The sequence below is a fragment of the Mesocricetus auratus genome, unplaced genomic scaffold (assembly GCF_017639785.1).
Source record: "Mesocricetus auratus isolate SY011 unplaced genomic scaffold, BCM_Maur_2.0 Super-Scaffold_100055, whole genome shotgun sequence".
NCBI lineage: Eukaryota > Metazoa > Chordata > Mammalia > Rodentia > Cricetidae > Mesocricetus > Mesocricetus auratus.
Window position 1 is genome coordinate 1,837,957 of NW_024429232.1, and position 12,789 is coordinate 1,850,745.

At 54.9% G+C, this 12,789-nt stretch overlaps 1 protein-coding gene across 3 annotated transcripts; it reads right to left on the bottom strand.

The window, feature by feature from the left end:
• Positions 1-409: 409 nt before the first annotated feature.
• Gpr20 (G protein-coupled receptor 20) lies at positions 410-11,454 on the bottom strand. Of its 3 annotated transcripts, none has more exons than XM_040736449.1 (2): positions 11,383-11,454; positions 410-3,172 (listed from the first exon to the last, which is right to left on the bottom strand). In XM_040736449.1, the coding sequence occupies exon 2, from the start codon at positions 3,151-3,153 to the stop codon at positions 2,077-2,079; it is 1,077 nt and encodes a 358-aa protein (XP_040592383.1). In that variant the 5' UTR covers positions 3,154-3,172; positions 11,383-11,454; the 3' UTR covers positions 410-2,076. The 3 variants fall into 3 exon arrangements, with proteins under 3 accessions (XP_040592383.1, XP_040592382.1, XP_040592384.1); XM_040736448.1 differs by having other exon boundaries at positions 11,326-11,446; XM_040736450.1 differs by lacking the exon at positions 11,383-11,454 and adding an exon at positions 3,634-3,900.
• Positions 11,455-12,789: the final 1,335 nt, after the last annotated feature.

Consider the following 12,789-nt stretch of genomic DNA (forward strand, 5'->3'; position numbering starts at 1 on the left):
AATAGCCTACAGGAACTTGAGAGATCCCTTGGGATGGAGTCCGGAGTCTCTGGCCCTGTGTGACCAGGTGTTTGGGGAGGTGTCATGGCCACTCGATGGTGAAGCACGCCTTTAATCCCAGTACTCGGGAGTCAGAGGCAGGCCATTCTCTGAGTTCAAGGCCAGCCTGGTCTACACAGTGAGCTCCAGGACAGCCAGAGCTACATAGAGAAACCCAGTCTCAGAAAACAAAACATAACAAAGCAAAACAGTGCCATAATTTTGTCCCCTGCTTCTCAGGTACACAGACAGGAAGTAGACCTAGGCAGGGCCATAACCTACTGTCATTCTTGGTACGCCATTGATGTTGGACTTCAGGTCATCCCAGCCAAGAAATGAAATCCAGTGTCATACCACCTCAGTGGTCTCATGATGTTATGGATATTTAATTAGTAGTAGTGGGGACAAGGCTGGCCTCTGATTATCCAAGTCCTCTCCCCTCCCCATGACAGCCACTACCCCTTTGCTCCGAACCTCAGGTCATTGTTCATTTTTTGTTTTGTTGTGCTGTACTGGGAGTTGAATCCAAGGCACCATACATGTTGAGTTAGCAATTTAGCACTGAGCTATAGCCCAAGCCAGTACTCCTTGCTGAAAGGTGGGTCCCTAACTGGCTTTCTTGTTCTCACACAGACCCCCTGAGCTTGGGTACGTGTACCCCGTCTGAAGTCAGTTAGAAACTCTTTGCACCCCAATCCTGCTCCCAACTGTCACCTGTTCCCAGCCACTCAGGTCCCAGGAACATAGGCGACTTCTCAAGTAGACCACTGCACAACCTGGGCCCAGATCTCACCTCACCTGCTTCACAGACTAATGACCCAGAGCCTGCTCCTTTACCACAGATCCCTTCCCCAAACACAAGCAGCCTAGAACTTGAGAGAGGCAAGTAGGAGACGCCGTTGGAGTCCAGCTTGGAGACAGTGATGACAGGAGCATCTCCAAAGGAGCTCTGGCCCCCAGAAGGGTGAGCCTAGGAGACACAGAGGCCTTGGGTTGGTGGGCCTGAGAGTGAGTTGCTTTTTATCTTTATTCCTAGCATCTTCATCCATTGGATGGGACTGGGGCCTTGCAGAGCCTGGGGCAGCAGTTAGTGGGTTCAGGACCATTCCTGGGGCAGGGTCTGGGAGGTAGCCATGGAAGCAGGAGCTGGGATGCTGGAGGCTGTGAGACTGGGTCTTAGCTTTGACTCTACCGTTGTCCAGTGGTGGTGTATGTGTCACTCACCCCTTTGCATGAAAAAAAAGGGATAAAACTAGAACTAGCAAGCCGGGCGGTGGTGGTGCACGCCTTTAATCCCAGCACTTGGGAGGCAGAGGCAGGCGGATCTCTGGGAGTTTGAGCCCAGCCTGGTCTACCAAGTGAGTTCCAGGACAGTCTCCAAAAGCCACAGAGAAACCCTGTCTCAAAAAAACAAAACAAAACAAAACAAAAACCCAAAAACCAAAAAACAAAAAACCTAGCACTAGCTTCTTCTTTTGGGGTTGCAGTGGTTCAAGTGTCAACCAGGCCAACAGTGGGCCAATTTGTATTGCTCTGTTGGCCTGTGGTGTAGTTCAGATGCCAGTGGCACTCAAGGGGTGGTCTTGGTACCCTGTAGATAACAGTCCTGTTGCCAAAACATTGACTTTCTCTTCTTGTTTCTCCATCTGCCTGTGATGGGGACTCTGGTTGTGTTTAACCCTCCTGGAAGTCCTCAGAACATTAATCTTTGTGCTTTCTCTGGAGTAGCTTCTTCAGGGAACATAATAAAGGAGGCTAGGAGCAGCCCCGGCTACCTTTCTGAGTGTTCAGAGGACACCACACAGCTGTAGGAAAGGCAAGCATCCAGCATCCACACCATTACGCCCTAGCTAGAGCCCCTGGCAGACATTGCTACTCCATCACAGCACAGTGGTCTCAGTTTGTCAGTACAACCCAGTGGGCAGCCACAGCCAGTGGATCAATAGAAAGTGAACTTGTTGGCCAGCCCCAGGTTGTGTTTGGCTGGTAACCTCGCAGAGGCTTGACCCCTTGCTGGCCCTTGCAGAGCACCACTGCCTACGGTTCAGGCCCATTGGTCAGAGGCTGGGTGAGGGTGTGGGAGCCAGCGCTGAGGATTTGGTGGGGGCCCGAGTCCTTGGCACTCTTGTGCACACTAACCACATGCATGCTGCTGGGCTTGAATTCTTCTCCATGCTGGCGGCAGAGGCCTCGGACGGTGGCCTGGAAGCCGCTAGTGATGAAGCAGTAGACAATGGGGTCCATGCAGCTGTTGAGGCTGCTGAGGGTCACGGCCACGTGGTAAGCCACGAGGCTCGTGTGTTGTGGCGCCTTAGGCCATATTGTCACAGCCACCTGGCGGGCATGGAAGGGTGTGAAGCAGACCAGGAAGATGACAAGCACTGTGAGCAGCAGCTGCATGGCCCTCACGCGGCGCTGGCGGCCCTGGCGCAGCAGGCCCGGCCGAGACAGCGCGCACACGATGCGGCCCGTGAACACACTGATGACGAGCAGCGGCAGCAGGAACTCCAGGACAGTCAAAGCAAACACGCGGCAGCACGATCGCCCGCCAGCCTTCACGCCCAGTACGGACAGGGTCACGACGCCTGCTGCCAGCCACACGAAGACGCAGACAGCCTTGGCGCAGGCCGGCTGGCGCCAGCGACGGGAACCCTCGGGTTGCACAATGGCCAGGTAGCGGTCCACACAGATGCAGGTGAGGAAGAGGATGGAACAATGCATGTTGAGGAAGTAACCCAGGATATGAGGGAAAGCACAGCGCAGGCAGCCACGGGCGCCGTAGAAGACAGCAAAGCGCGTGGGCAGGGACAGGCCCACCAGCAGGTCGGTCACCACCAGGTTGATGGTGTAGATGACCGAAGGCGTCTTGGCCTGTGTGCGGCAGCAGAAGACATACAGGGCCAGTCCATTGAGCACCAGCCCGGCCAGGAAGATGGTGCCATGCACTACCATTAGTGCCAGCCACAGGTTGGGGAAGTCTCTGTGTAACTTCTCATCCATCAGGGCAAACTGGTGGAACAGGGGTGTCTCTGGCACACTCCCATTGGTCCATGCCGCGGCAGTGGCGTTGGGGAGCACAGCATCCCAGGGCCTCGTGGGGGATGCAGAGGGCATGGCCGGGGTCAGTGCACTCCTGAAAGCAAGCAGATGAGTCATCCCAGGCATCTGGCATCCCCCCAACCACGCTTCTGTCTGACCCATCTCTCTCCATTCCACCCAGACTCTGTGCTGAGTAAATGCTGCGGTTCCTGACACCATCCTTGCTGGACAGACAAACATTTGCATGGAGGGCTGTCCCCAGACTCCATGAGACTCCAGAGAAAAGAACACACAGGGCTGCTGCATGAGTTCAGGGGCGGCTCCTACATGTCCTGTCTGGGCCTCCTTAGGCAAGTCCTTTAGCTACCGTGTTTTCTGTTCTGCTCTCCGCCACTGGAATCCCATCGCCTCTGGGAGCATTGCAGGCATAGCTGGTGAATGATGAACCAGTTCTGCAGGGACACAGACTAGCTGGCCCCCGTGGGGACTAGAAGCTGCTTGCCTCTCCCCTACCCACACCCATTGTCAAGGCCCCGGTCCCTGATCTATTCTTACCTCCTCTCAGGCCAGCTCCAGATCACCACTCTGGACCTCCCCTGGAGAATGGGTGCTCAATAGGCTGTATGGGTGCTGAGAGCTGGAGCCAGGAGCAGGTTCCAGCAGAAGCCGCCTAGCTGCCTGGCCTCCGGTGTGAGTCAAATAAACACTGCACTCTGTGCAGGGTGGCGTGGGGCAGGCAGGGGGGCTGGGCCGGAGCTACCCGCTGTTTATGTTTCTGCCATAGTGTTTAACTCCACTCTGATTTATCCCTTTATTTAAAGAGGAAGGGTTAACAGGATCTCCGCTCCCCCCCCAAACCCCCAGCTGACTGACCCTCCAAATATGGACATATTTGGGGTTTTTCAGGAGAAAGGAGCCTCCGGGAAGAGGCCGGGAGGAGGGCGGCACATGAAGCATTGCTGGTGCCCACTGCCCCACCCCCCTGCAGGGCATAGGAAAACCCTCCCCAACCATAGGCAGGCTCCCTGCATCCTCCGTGTTAGCTGGCTGCTGTAAACAGCCAGGGTACTGTCCACAACCAGGGCCTGGCCACTTGGCCTCAGACAGCAGGTTCCCTCTGGCCATCCCAACCTAGAACTAGCCACAGAGTCTTGCCTCCCGGTAGATGGGAGGTGGGGATCCAATGTCTATCCGCGCAGAGCAGATTCCGCCTTGACTTTGATTGGTGTGGTCTGGCAGAGTTAGTGGCCTCCCTGTGGCCCTATGGTTCCAAGGCCCAAGGCAGGGAGCAGGAAAGGTATTCTATGGAGAGTGGGGGCCAGGACCTGGCACCTCAGGACTATGTTGTACCTTAGGATCAAGGACATAGAAGGTCCCCAAGAAGGGGATGGTAATGCTTGATGGGACCTCCCTTTATAATGAAGAAAATGCTAGAAGACCCCAGAGCTAGCAAGACAGATTACTTTCTATGGATTCTCCCCACGTTCTGTCTGCTCTGGCCTTGGGTGATTGTCACAATCAGAGACTTGCAATAAACATTACAGCGCTTCCTCTGGGAATCAGTCCCAGGGCGACACCAGCCTTCAGTGTCCTGCTTCCCCCGAATACTCCCCAGGGCCCTCTGTGATCAAGGTGCTGGGAAACAATGGCACGGTGGGGCTCTGGGGGTGTCCTGAGCCTTGGGAGAGCCGGAGCCGTGTTCAGACTACCCCAGAGTCTAGTCGGTGCGGAAGGATGGAGGGACACGCCGTGAAGCTCCTCTCCAAGAATCCTGACTCCTCACTTTGGATAACGCTGTTCCTTGATCTTCTGTCACAGTAAATCCTAAACCTTGTTCGCTGAGTCCTGCTCTCAGTAAGTCAATGAGTCTTGGTTCCTGTCACACTGTGAGACTGGAGCCTGCTCACACACTGAGCCCTGACCTCAGAAGAGGCCTCCATTCATGTAACACCCTGAGTCCAACCTTAGTCAAACACTGAGCTCTCCTGGGTGTGGTGGTTCACGCCTTTATTCCAGCACGCGGAGGTAAAGGCAGGCAGATCTCTGTGAGATGGAGGCCAGCCTGGTCTACAGAGTTCCAGGACAGCCAGAGCTACATAAAGAGACACTTTTTAAATTGTTTGTTTGTTTGTTTGCTTTTTGGTTTTTGGAGACAGGGTTTCTCTGTATTGTTCTGGAGGCTGTCTTGGAACTCTCTCTGATCTCTGATCCCTCTCTGATCCTGGATCCTGATTACACACCGAGACTTGATCACAGAGATACAATGAACCCTGATTCAATTATACTGTGTAAACTGAGTTTCGGCACCAGATGTGTAAACTGAGGGCTTGACTGCTCCATGGTATGGTTGAGGGGAAGGTTTTTATTGTAGATATGAGGGAGAGAGCAGCCAGAGGCATCCGGGAGAGTTCAGAGCAGAGAGAGAGAGAGAGTAGTAGACCGCACACTGCCAGCACACCGGACAGAGTCATGAGGGGAGAGACTGGGAGACCCAGAGAAAGGGGGCCCAGAGAGGAAGACAAGAAATAGCCGAAACAGTAGGGTCATAAGGGATTGAGAAGCTAGGAAAGGGAAGCCCATGAGCTGTAGAAGCTTAGCGTAGGGGTGGGGTGAGAAGAATTGAGAAGAGCCAGGGCCCTGTAACAGGTACTTCTGATTTCTGGGCGCCTAGAGGCCAGCATGAACTTTCGTATACTAATAGGCTCCACAGATATCTATTTGTCCTAAGGTTTTTTTTTCTCTTTCCCTTGAGACAGGGTTTCTCTGTGTACATACACAGATCTCCAAGCCCCTAAGCACAATAAGGCCAGTCTCTGTCATACCCTGGCCCAGTTACATCTTGAACCCTGACCCTGTATGTATGGTGCCTCCCTCCGAGACACACACATCTCTGTTGTACTTGGAGTGACAGATAGAACCCTGATCTCTGCCATTCTGCATTCGAGGAACACAAGTCTTGATCCTGTCATGTTCTGAACGTTGCCCTGGGTCACTTGGACCTTGGTCCAGGACAGAGCTACATACTGGTCCCTGAGTCCTGATCCCAGTGACACAGTGATCATGCCCCCCTCTAAGACCTGGCCTTGTTTGTTCACGGAGTTCTGGTTCTGCCCATAGCTGGGGCTCACACGGGCACGTTCTCCCTTCCTGCCTTTTCCCTCTGTTGAGTCACCTGCCTCTGTCTCCATTATGTCTTCCACACGGTACTCCCTCAAGTACTCCCCTAGTTCCAACTTCTCCTCACAGTGAAGTCCTCACTGCATCCTTAAGCTGTCACTCGCAGACCCCCCCATCCCAATGGAGAGGGTTGTGTATCCTGGGCAAGTCTGGAAGGGGAGGCACAGACAGACCTGGCCCTTGAGGGAGAGGGAAGCTGCAAGCAAGCAGGCCACAGAGACTTGTCAGAGTCTGACAGCCACACCATCCCTGAGGAAGGAGAAGGCTTCTGGTGGGGCCGCCACACCGCTTTACCCAGCCTTCACAGCCTTGGGGCCCCAAAACCTCCTGTGGGCCTCAGCAAAGAGTGAGCACGTGTGGTAGAGGCTGCTTGGCTCTGCCAACTTCTTCTCTTCCCTCCAGGTGGCCAGAGCCAGAACTCCCATGTCATAGCCAGTTGAGGCTTTGCTGGGGGCAGGCTGTGATGGGCCAGGTTCCCCAGGTCACATGCAAACAGACTTCGGAGGGGCTGTGCAGCCCCTTTTCCCTAGAGGCCCAAGACTGGCCCTTGGAAAAGGTTGGGGGTGTCCCTCTGATGTCAGGGCTCTTGCCTGCTGTAGGGAAACCTCTCTTGCAGGCATGATCCCTGCCTAGTTTCTGAGCATTCCCACAACGAGGCTTTTTGCTCCTCCCTCGGTGACTTGGCCACCTCTATACTGTGGCGTGGGGTACCTTCCCACCAGTCTGAGCATCCAGGGGCTGTGGGCTGTCGCAGCCCAGCACAGAACTGCCATCCTACTAAAGCCTGCAGGAAAAGCAAGGCTGGCTCCTTGCTCACTTTAGCAGACCCCCCAGTGTTGTACTAAGGGTGGAGCTGGGGGCTTGCTAGTGATTTTTGTCCCCTATCTGAACCCCCTTATCCACCCGCTGAGCAAGGCTGACACCTCTGCCAGGAAGCCCCCCTGCTGTCACCCAGATGGCTGGGTTTGCCCCCATCCCACCACACAACACTCCATGGGAATTGTCCGCTTTAAATGTGCTCTGTCTCCACCTAACCCTTGAGAGTCACTCCACCTTGCAGAACCAAGACTCTGGGGACCCAGTTCCAGTGGAAAGGCCTGGAAGCGTTGTGTGGCTCAGTGAGAAATGCCCACAGTGCGAACAAGAGAGCCGGACAGTTACATGAGCATGCTGAAGGATCCTGAGTGGCCTTGCCAGCCTTCCCAGGATTTCTCAGTGCTTTCAGGGACAGAGTGAACCTCTCCTCAAGCCACCTGACTCTGTTCCCTCCCTTGAGACCATGCTGATATACCATGCCCAGAACACTGATGGGGGTGGCTACCTCTGTCCTTCACAGCTCTGAGTTCTAGCCTAGGATTCCATATTGGGCATCAGAGGCCACGGCTACTTCTCTCCTTAATCTGCGAGTGGAGAGTGGCTTGTCTTGGCTTTTCCTTAGGCTCTGGCCAAACCCACCCTGAAGTTTGCATGTGACCAACAGCTGGTCCTCTGCAGGCTGGGTGCCCTGCCTGGTTCCACACAGGGCCAGGAAGGGGAAGGGTGGCCCTGGATCCTGCTCCACCTGACTTCCTGAGCCAGGCCTGGGAGTGGCCGGCGTTGAGGTACTGTCGGCCTTGGCTGGGAATGAGTATGAGTATTCCACAGCCACAAGGAGAGGCGAGCCATCTGCCCAGGGCCACACAGCATGGAAGCCATGGCCCTGAGGGCCCAAGAGCTATGCAGGGAGCAGGGGGCCTAGCTGCAGCAATTGGATGGTTCTTGGGGCTCTGAGGCCACGGGTGAATGTACACGTCTGTGAGGGCTTGGCCTGCAGCCCTGATGAAGACCCACATGGCCTTTTTTTTTTGAGACAAGGTTTCTCTGTGGCTTTGGAGGCTGCCCTGGAATTAGCTCTTGTAGACCAGGCTGGTCTTGAACTCACAGAGATCCACCTGCCTCTGCCTCCCGAGTGCTGGGATTAAAGGTGTGCGCCACCACCACCCGGCCCCACATGGCCTTTTAACAAGAGAGCCAAGACTGAGGAAGCACCTGCCTGCTTCTTTTTGGTCATGACTTTTGAGACAGACTTCGCACTCTAGACCAGGTTGAACTGGAACCTACCATTTAAGCAGAGGGTAGCCTTGAACTCACAGCGATCCTCCTCCCTTAGCTGTCCAAGTGCTTAGATTACATGTGTGAACTACTAGATCGAGCATCAACTGTGTTTGGCTGGCCTGAACTGCCCTTTGGTTCCTCCTGATTCAGTGCTGCATAATGAGGTGACCTACCCTGGGTCACCTGGTCCCTTCCTAAGACACTGCTAGGACATTAAGACCCCTCGTGCAGCTTTTCTGGGAGCAGAGTGCGCACTGCTGAGAATGGAACCTGAGTTGTAGCTTGATAACTTCCTTTAGCTGACTGAGTCCTTGTCTCTAGTGGGAATGCTACATGTTTCTGGGGGATCACTGACCATACTTAGGGGGTCCTGATGTTCCCAGGCATGTGTTCCTGCCATCCTGGTTCCTTGCTTGCCTCTAGCCTGGACAACTACAGCTTCACCAGCCTCCGACAGCCTGCTTTGCCAATTCAGCCTTTCTAGGGCCTGCTGGGATGTTCCAATGGGACAGCCTGGTGTGCACGGTCTTTGCACCTGCTGTTCTCCACCCTAGGCTGATGTCCCTTGTGCCTGGGTTACCTGGTAGAGTGTTCTGTACATTCTGTTCCTTTTTCCTGGGCCACCTTGAGTAGGCTCTTGGTACCCACAGTCACTACCCACACATCTCTGCCTGAGCCTCTTTAAATCCCTGGTACCTTAGACATCCTTCCCTGGGGAGAGATCTATATGGTCCAATAATTCTTTGGTCCCTGTGAGGATGCTTCCAAGGATCTCACTACCCACTTCTCAGGGAAGTTGCTGCTGACTCTGTTTTGGTTGTTGAGGCCCTGAGGCCTGGGGAGGTTTATTCATCACACAATAGGGGTGGAGGTGCTGGCTTTGAATTCTGCCCTCTCCAATGCCCAGGTCCGAGCTCTGTTTGGGCTGGGTGCCCACCCAACGGCATAGAGGAGACCTGGCTCAGTCATCTAGTGTCCCCTGCAGACTGCAGGTACAAATGGGAACTTTGCAGGCTTTGGAGCCCACTGAACTCCCTGGGGTTTAAGGGACTTAGGCTGAGGTGGTATCTTCTCACACAGCTCACAGTTGGAGGGGAAGCATGCTAGGAAACCCGTCTAAGGCAACAGTGTAGGAGAAGGTTGGGCAGACACTTTCAAAGTTCTGACGTAGGAGCCTCTTGTGTTAGCTGCACACTCTGTGGGAGGCCAGGACAGTCTAGGCACACTGTGGCCTTGGTTTTGACTGGTCTTACTTCTCCTCAGGGGGCACTGCTGGAGCACCTGATTTCTCTTGCTCATTCTCTTCATCGGTCCCATGGCCCAACAGTGTCGTGTTCACCTGCCTCCCTGTTTTTATTTGTGTGGTGTCTGGTTGAACTGGAACTAGTAAGGGTGTGGCCTAGGTGGCTTGTGTCAGGACAGCTGTGGAGAATGCAAATGCATGCTTCTGAAAGACCCCTCTGGAGTTGGGCATGGGACACATACCTGCAATCCCAGAATCTGGGAGGTGGAGCGTGAGTTTGAGGTCTGAGCAACACAGTGGGCCTTTTTTTTTTTTAAAGCTCATGTGGGCTTAAAAGCTACATGAGACTCTGTCTCAAAAATTAAAATCAAGCCAGACGGTGATGGTGCCTTCTTTAATGCCAGCACTCAAGAGGCAGAGGCAGGCGGATCTCTGTGAGTTCAAGGCCAACCTGACCTACAGAGCAAGTTCCAGGAAAGGCTCCAAAGCCACACAGAGAAACCCTGTCTCAAAAAAAAACCAAAACCAAACCAAAACAAAACTAAAATCAACCAACCAAACAAATGAACAAGCAACCAAACCAAGAACTATAAAACAAAACAAACTAACACATCCCTTTCCAACCCACCAAACAAAACTCTGCTGGAACTGGGGGCCTGATACACATCTCCCTAAAGTTGCCCTGGAAGCTGAGGCAGGAGGATTGTTGCAGCTTTGAAGTAAACCTAAGCTATATGAAGAGGGCAGCCTGGGATACAGAATGAGGTCTTGTCTTGAAATAACAGACAGGACAGACCCCCCTGGTATCTCTGTGCCTCTGTTTCCCCTCTGGCCCTCTGGGGTTACTGATAGCCACCCCATGTCACGCTAGCTTGTATAGGATGGAGGAAGTCCCCAAAGCTCCCAGTAGAAAGCTCAGCTTCTTTCACTCTGTGTGGCAGAATGACCTGCTCACAGACACACAGCCAGGCAGCCCCTAGGGGGACGGAAGCCCCTGGTGGCCTGTTGCTGGGGGCAGCTATGAAGGTGGGCAGTGCCAGGTATCCCTGAGGGCTATGTGTTCCCTCCATCGACCTCTGTCTCAGTCTTGCCTGAGGCTACCCAGCTGCTTCACGTTTGTCCCACCAGGCATTTTGGCCACCAGCCAGTTCCCAGCCAGCCAGCCCCCTCGGGACCCTGCTCTATTGCTGTCTCACAGGGCAGCTACCCCAGGGCTGGCCTGGTTGGGAAGCATAAGCTTTGAGGCTGTGCTCTGGGCTGAGCAGAAAAATCCAGCAATGGGTCTCAGTTTCCCCACTCCTGAAAAGGCAGAGACCTTGAGCCAGGACAGAAGGGGTCCCCTGTAGAACAGATGCCATTCCAAGCCTTGTCCCCTCCTGGTGCTAGTGGCTAGGGACCCAGAGCTCATTAAGTGCCTTGTGTGTCTGAGGGATCACACCTCTGTCTTACAGAAGAGGAAACCCAGCCTTGGCTTTGAACTCAGCAGCACATGTGAAGCAACTGTTGATCAAGTTAGTGATCAATTTCCTGAATGAAATTTGGAGTGGGTGAGGGTCACCAACGGGGCAGGGAGGGTGACACTTCTACGCCCCCTCTCCCCCCGGACTCCATCTTTCCATCTAGGCGATTGCCTATGTGGCAGAGAGTTGTGAAGTGGGCTTGCTTCTTGGGACTGTTTCTCTTCCTTTCCCCTGTCTTCTCCCTTAAGTCACCTGACTGGGTAAGGAGGGTACCTTGATCCGTGCAGCCCGCCTGGGGGCACAGGAGGCAGCAACGCCTGGGGGACTCACCGGCTCTCGCCGTGCCTTCCTCTGTGCTGAGCCTGGGCTCTGAAGCTCCAGGTCTGTGGCCGACGGACAGTGCCTTCCCAGGGCCTGACGTCAGGCTAGCCAGCTGCTTTTGGACACAGGCAGAGGGGTGGGTGGGGTGGGGGCGGAGCCGTCTCGCTCCCCACCCCTGCTGTCTGTCTAGAGGAGCTGGGTCCAGAGGGAGCCTAGGAGGTCAGAAATACTGCACCTCCCTAGACAGAGGGGTGAGCCACAGATGTTCAGATTAGGAAGAATGGAGGGGGCAGGGTTGGCTTCTCGTTGTCTTAGAGCAGCTAGGCCAGTTTCTGAGAGAGGAGAGCTCTGCATGGTGAATCCTGCCCCTTCAGGTGGGGGCTCGGGGCATCCAGGCGGGTGTAGGCACAGACTGCCGGCAGAGGATGGTCTCTGGGCATGGCAAGGGCTGAACCAAGGCTGTGGAGGGCTGTTTGCTCTGGTAGCAGTTTCCCCCAGTCCTCTGCTCCTCCTGTCTGTCTGTCTGTCTGTCTGTCTGTCTGTCGTCCGCTTTGATTACGCCACCATGCTTCCCTGAGCACCCATTTAGCAGCCACTCTGACACTGCGGACCCAGGAGGGCTGTGCACAGGAGGCCCTGGGCCACCAGAACTCAAGCTGGGAGTGACAAGACTATAGGAAGAAGCCGGAGTCTAGTGACAGATCCAGCTAGCCCAGGAGAAGAATGAGGGTGAAGGTGCAGCCGCGCAGTCAGGGTCTGTAGAGCAGAGACCTCAGGGTCTGTAGAGCAGAGACCTGCAGAGTGTGATGAGGCTGACAGGGAGCTGATGCTCTCACACCAAGTCTCGGCAGCCCTTATAGAGACCGGTGATGGATGTGATCCTCTGGGAAATGAAAGGTCCTAGAAGAGAGGTGTAATCCCCCAGCCTCAGTCCACACTCACCATTATCGTTTCAGAATTTCACTGGGTCTGTCCCATATGAGCAAACTGAGGCCCAGAGAAGGGCAGGAACCCATGGCTTGCTAGATGTGCTCCCCGAGGTTGGCACTGGCTTCCGATTGTGGAGGCAGGCCTCCAGGCTTCTGTTAGGCTGCAGGGCTGAGGGGTGGACTCAGTGTCGCTTCTGCGGGCAGGGCCTGATTGGCAGGCAAGAACGGGGTCCGGGGCTGGAGGAGCTCACATCTCACCAGCTGGCCAGGGGTGAGCCCAGAAAGCCAGGCTCCTCTCCCAGAGGCCAGTGCCCACCTGTTTCTTCTACACTTGGGTGTCCTGGCCAGGGGTGGGACTTTCTGCCCCTGGGATGCCCAGCTACAGCCTGGCTCCACCCTGGAACAACACGGGAAGGAGTGTGCTGCTCTTCCCTCCTGGATGCCCCTCCCCCTCCGGGAAGCACCTGGGTGGACCCCTTCCCTGCGG

Excerpts from the sequence above, each read along its gene's own strand:
- Gpr20 (XM_040736449.1), bottom strand. The coding sequence starts at position 3,153 with ATGCCCTCTGCATCCCCCACGAGGCCCTGGGATGCTGTGCTCCCCAAC.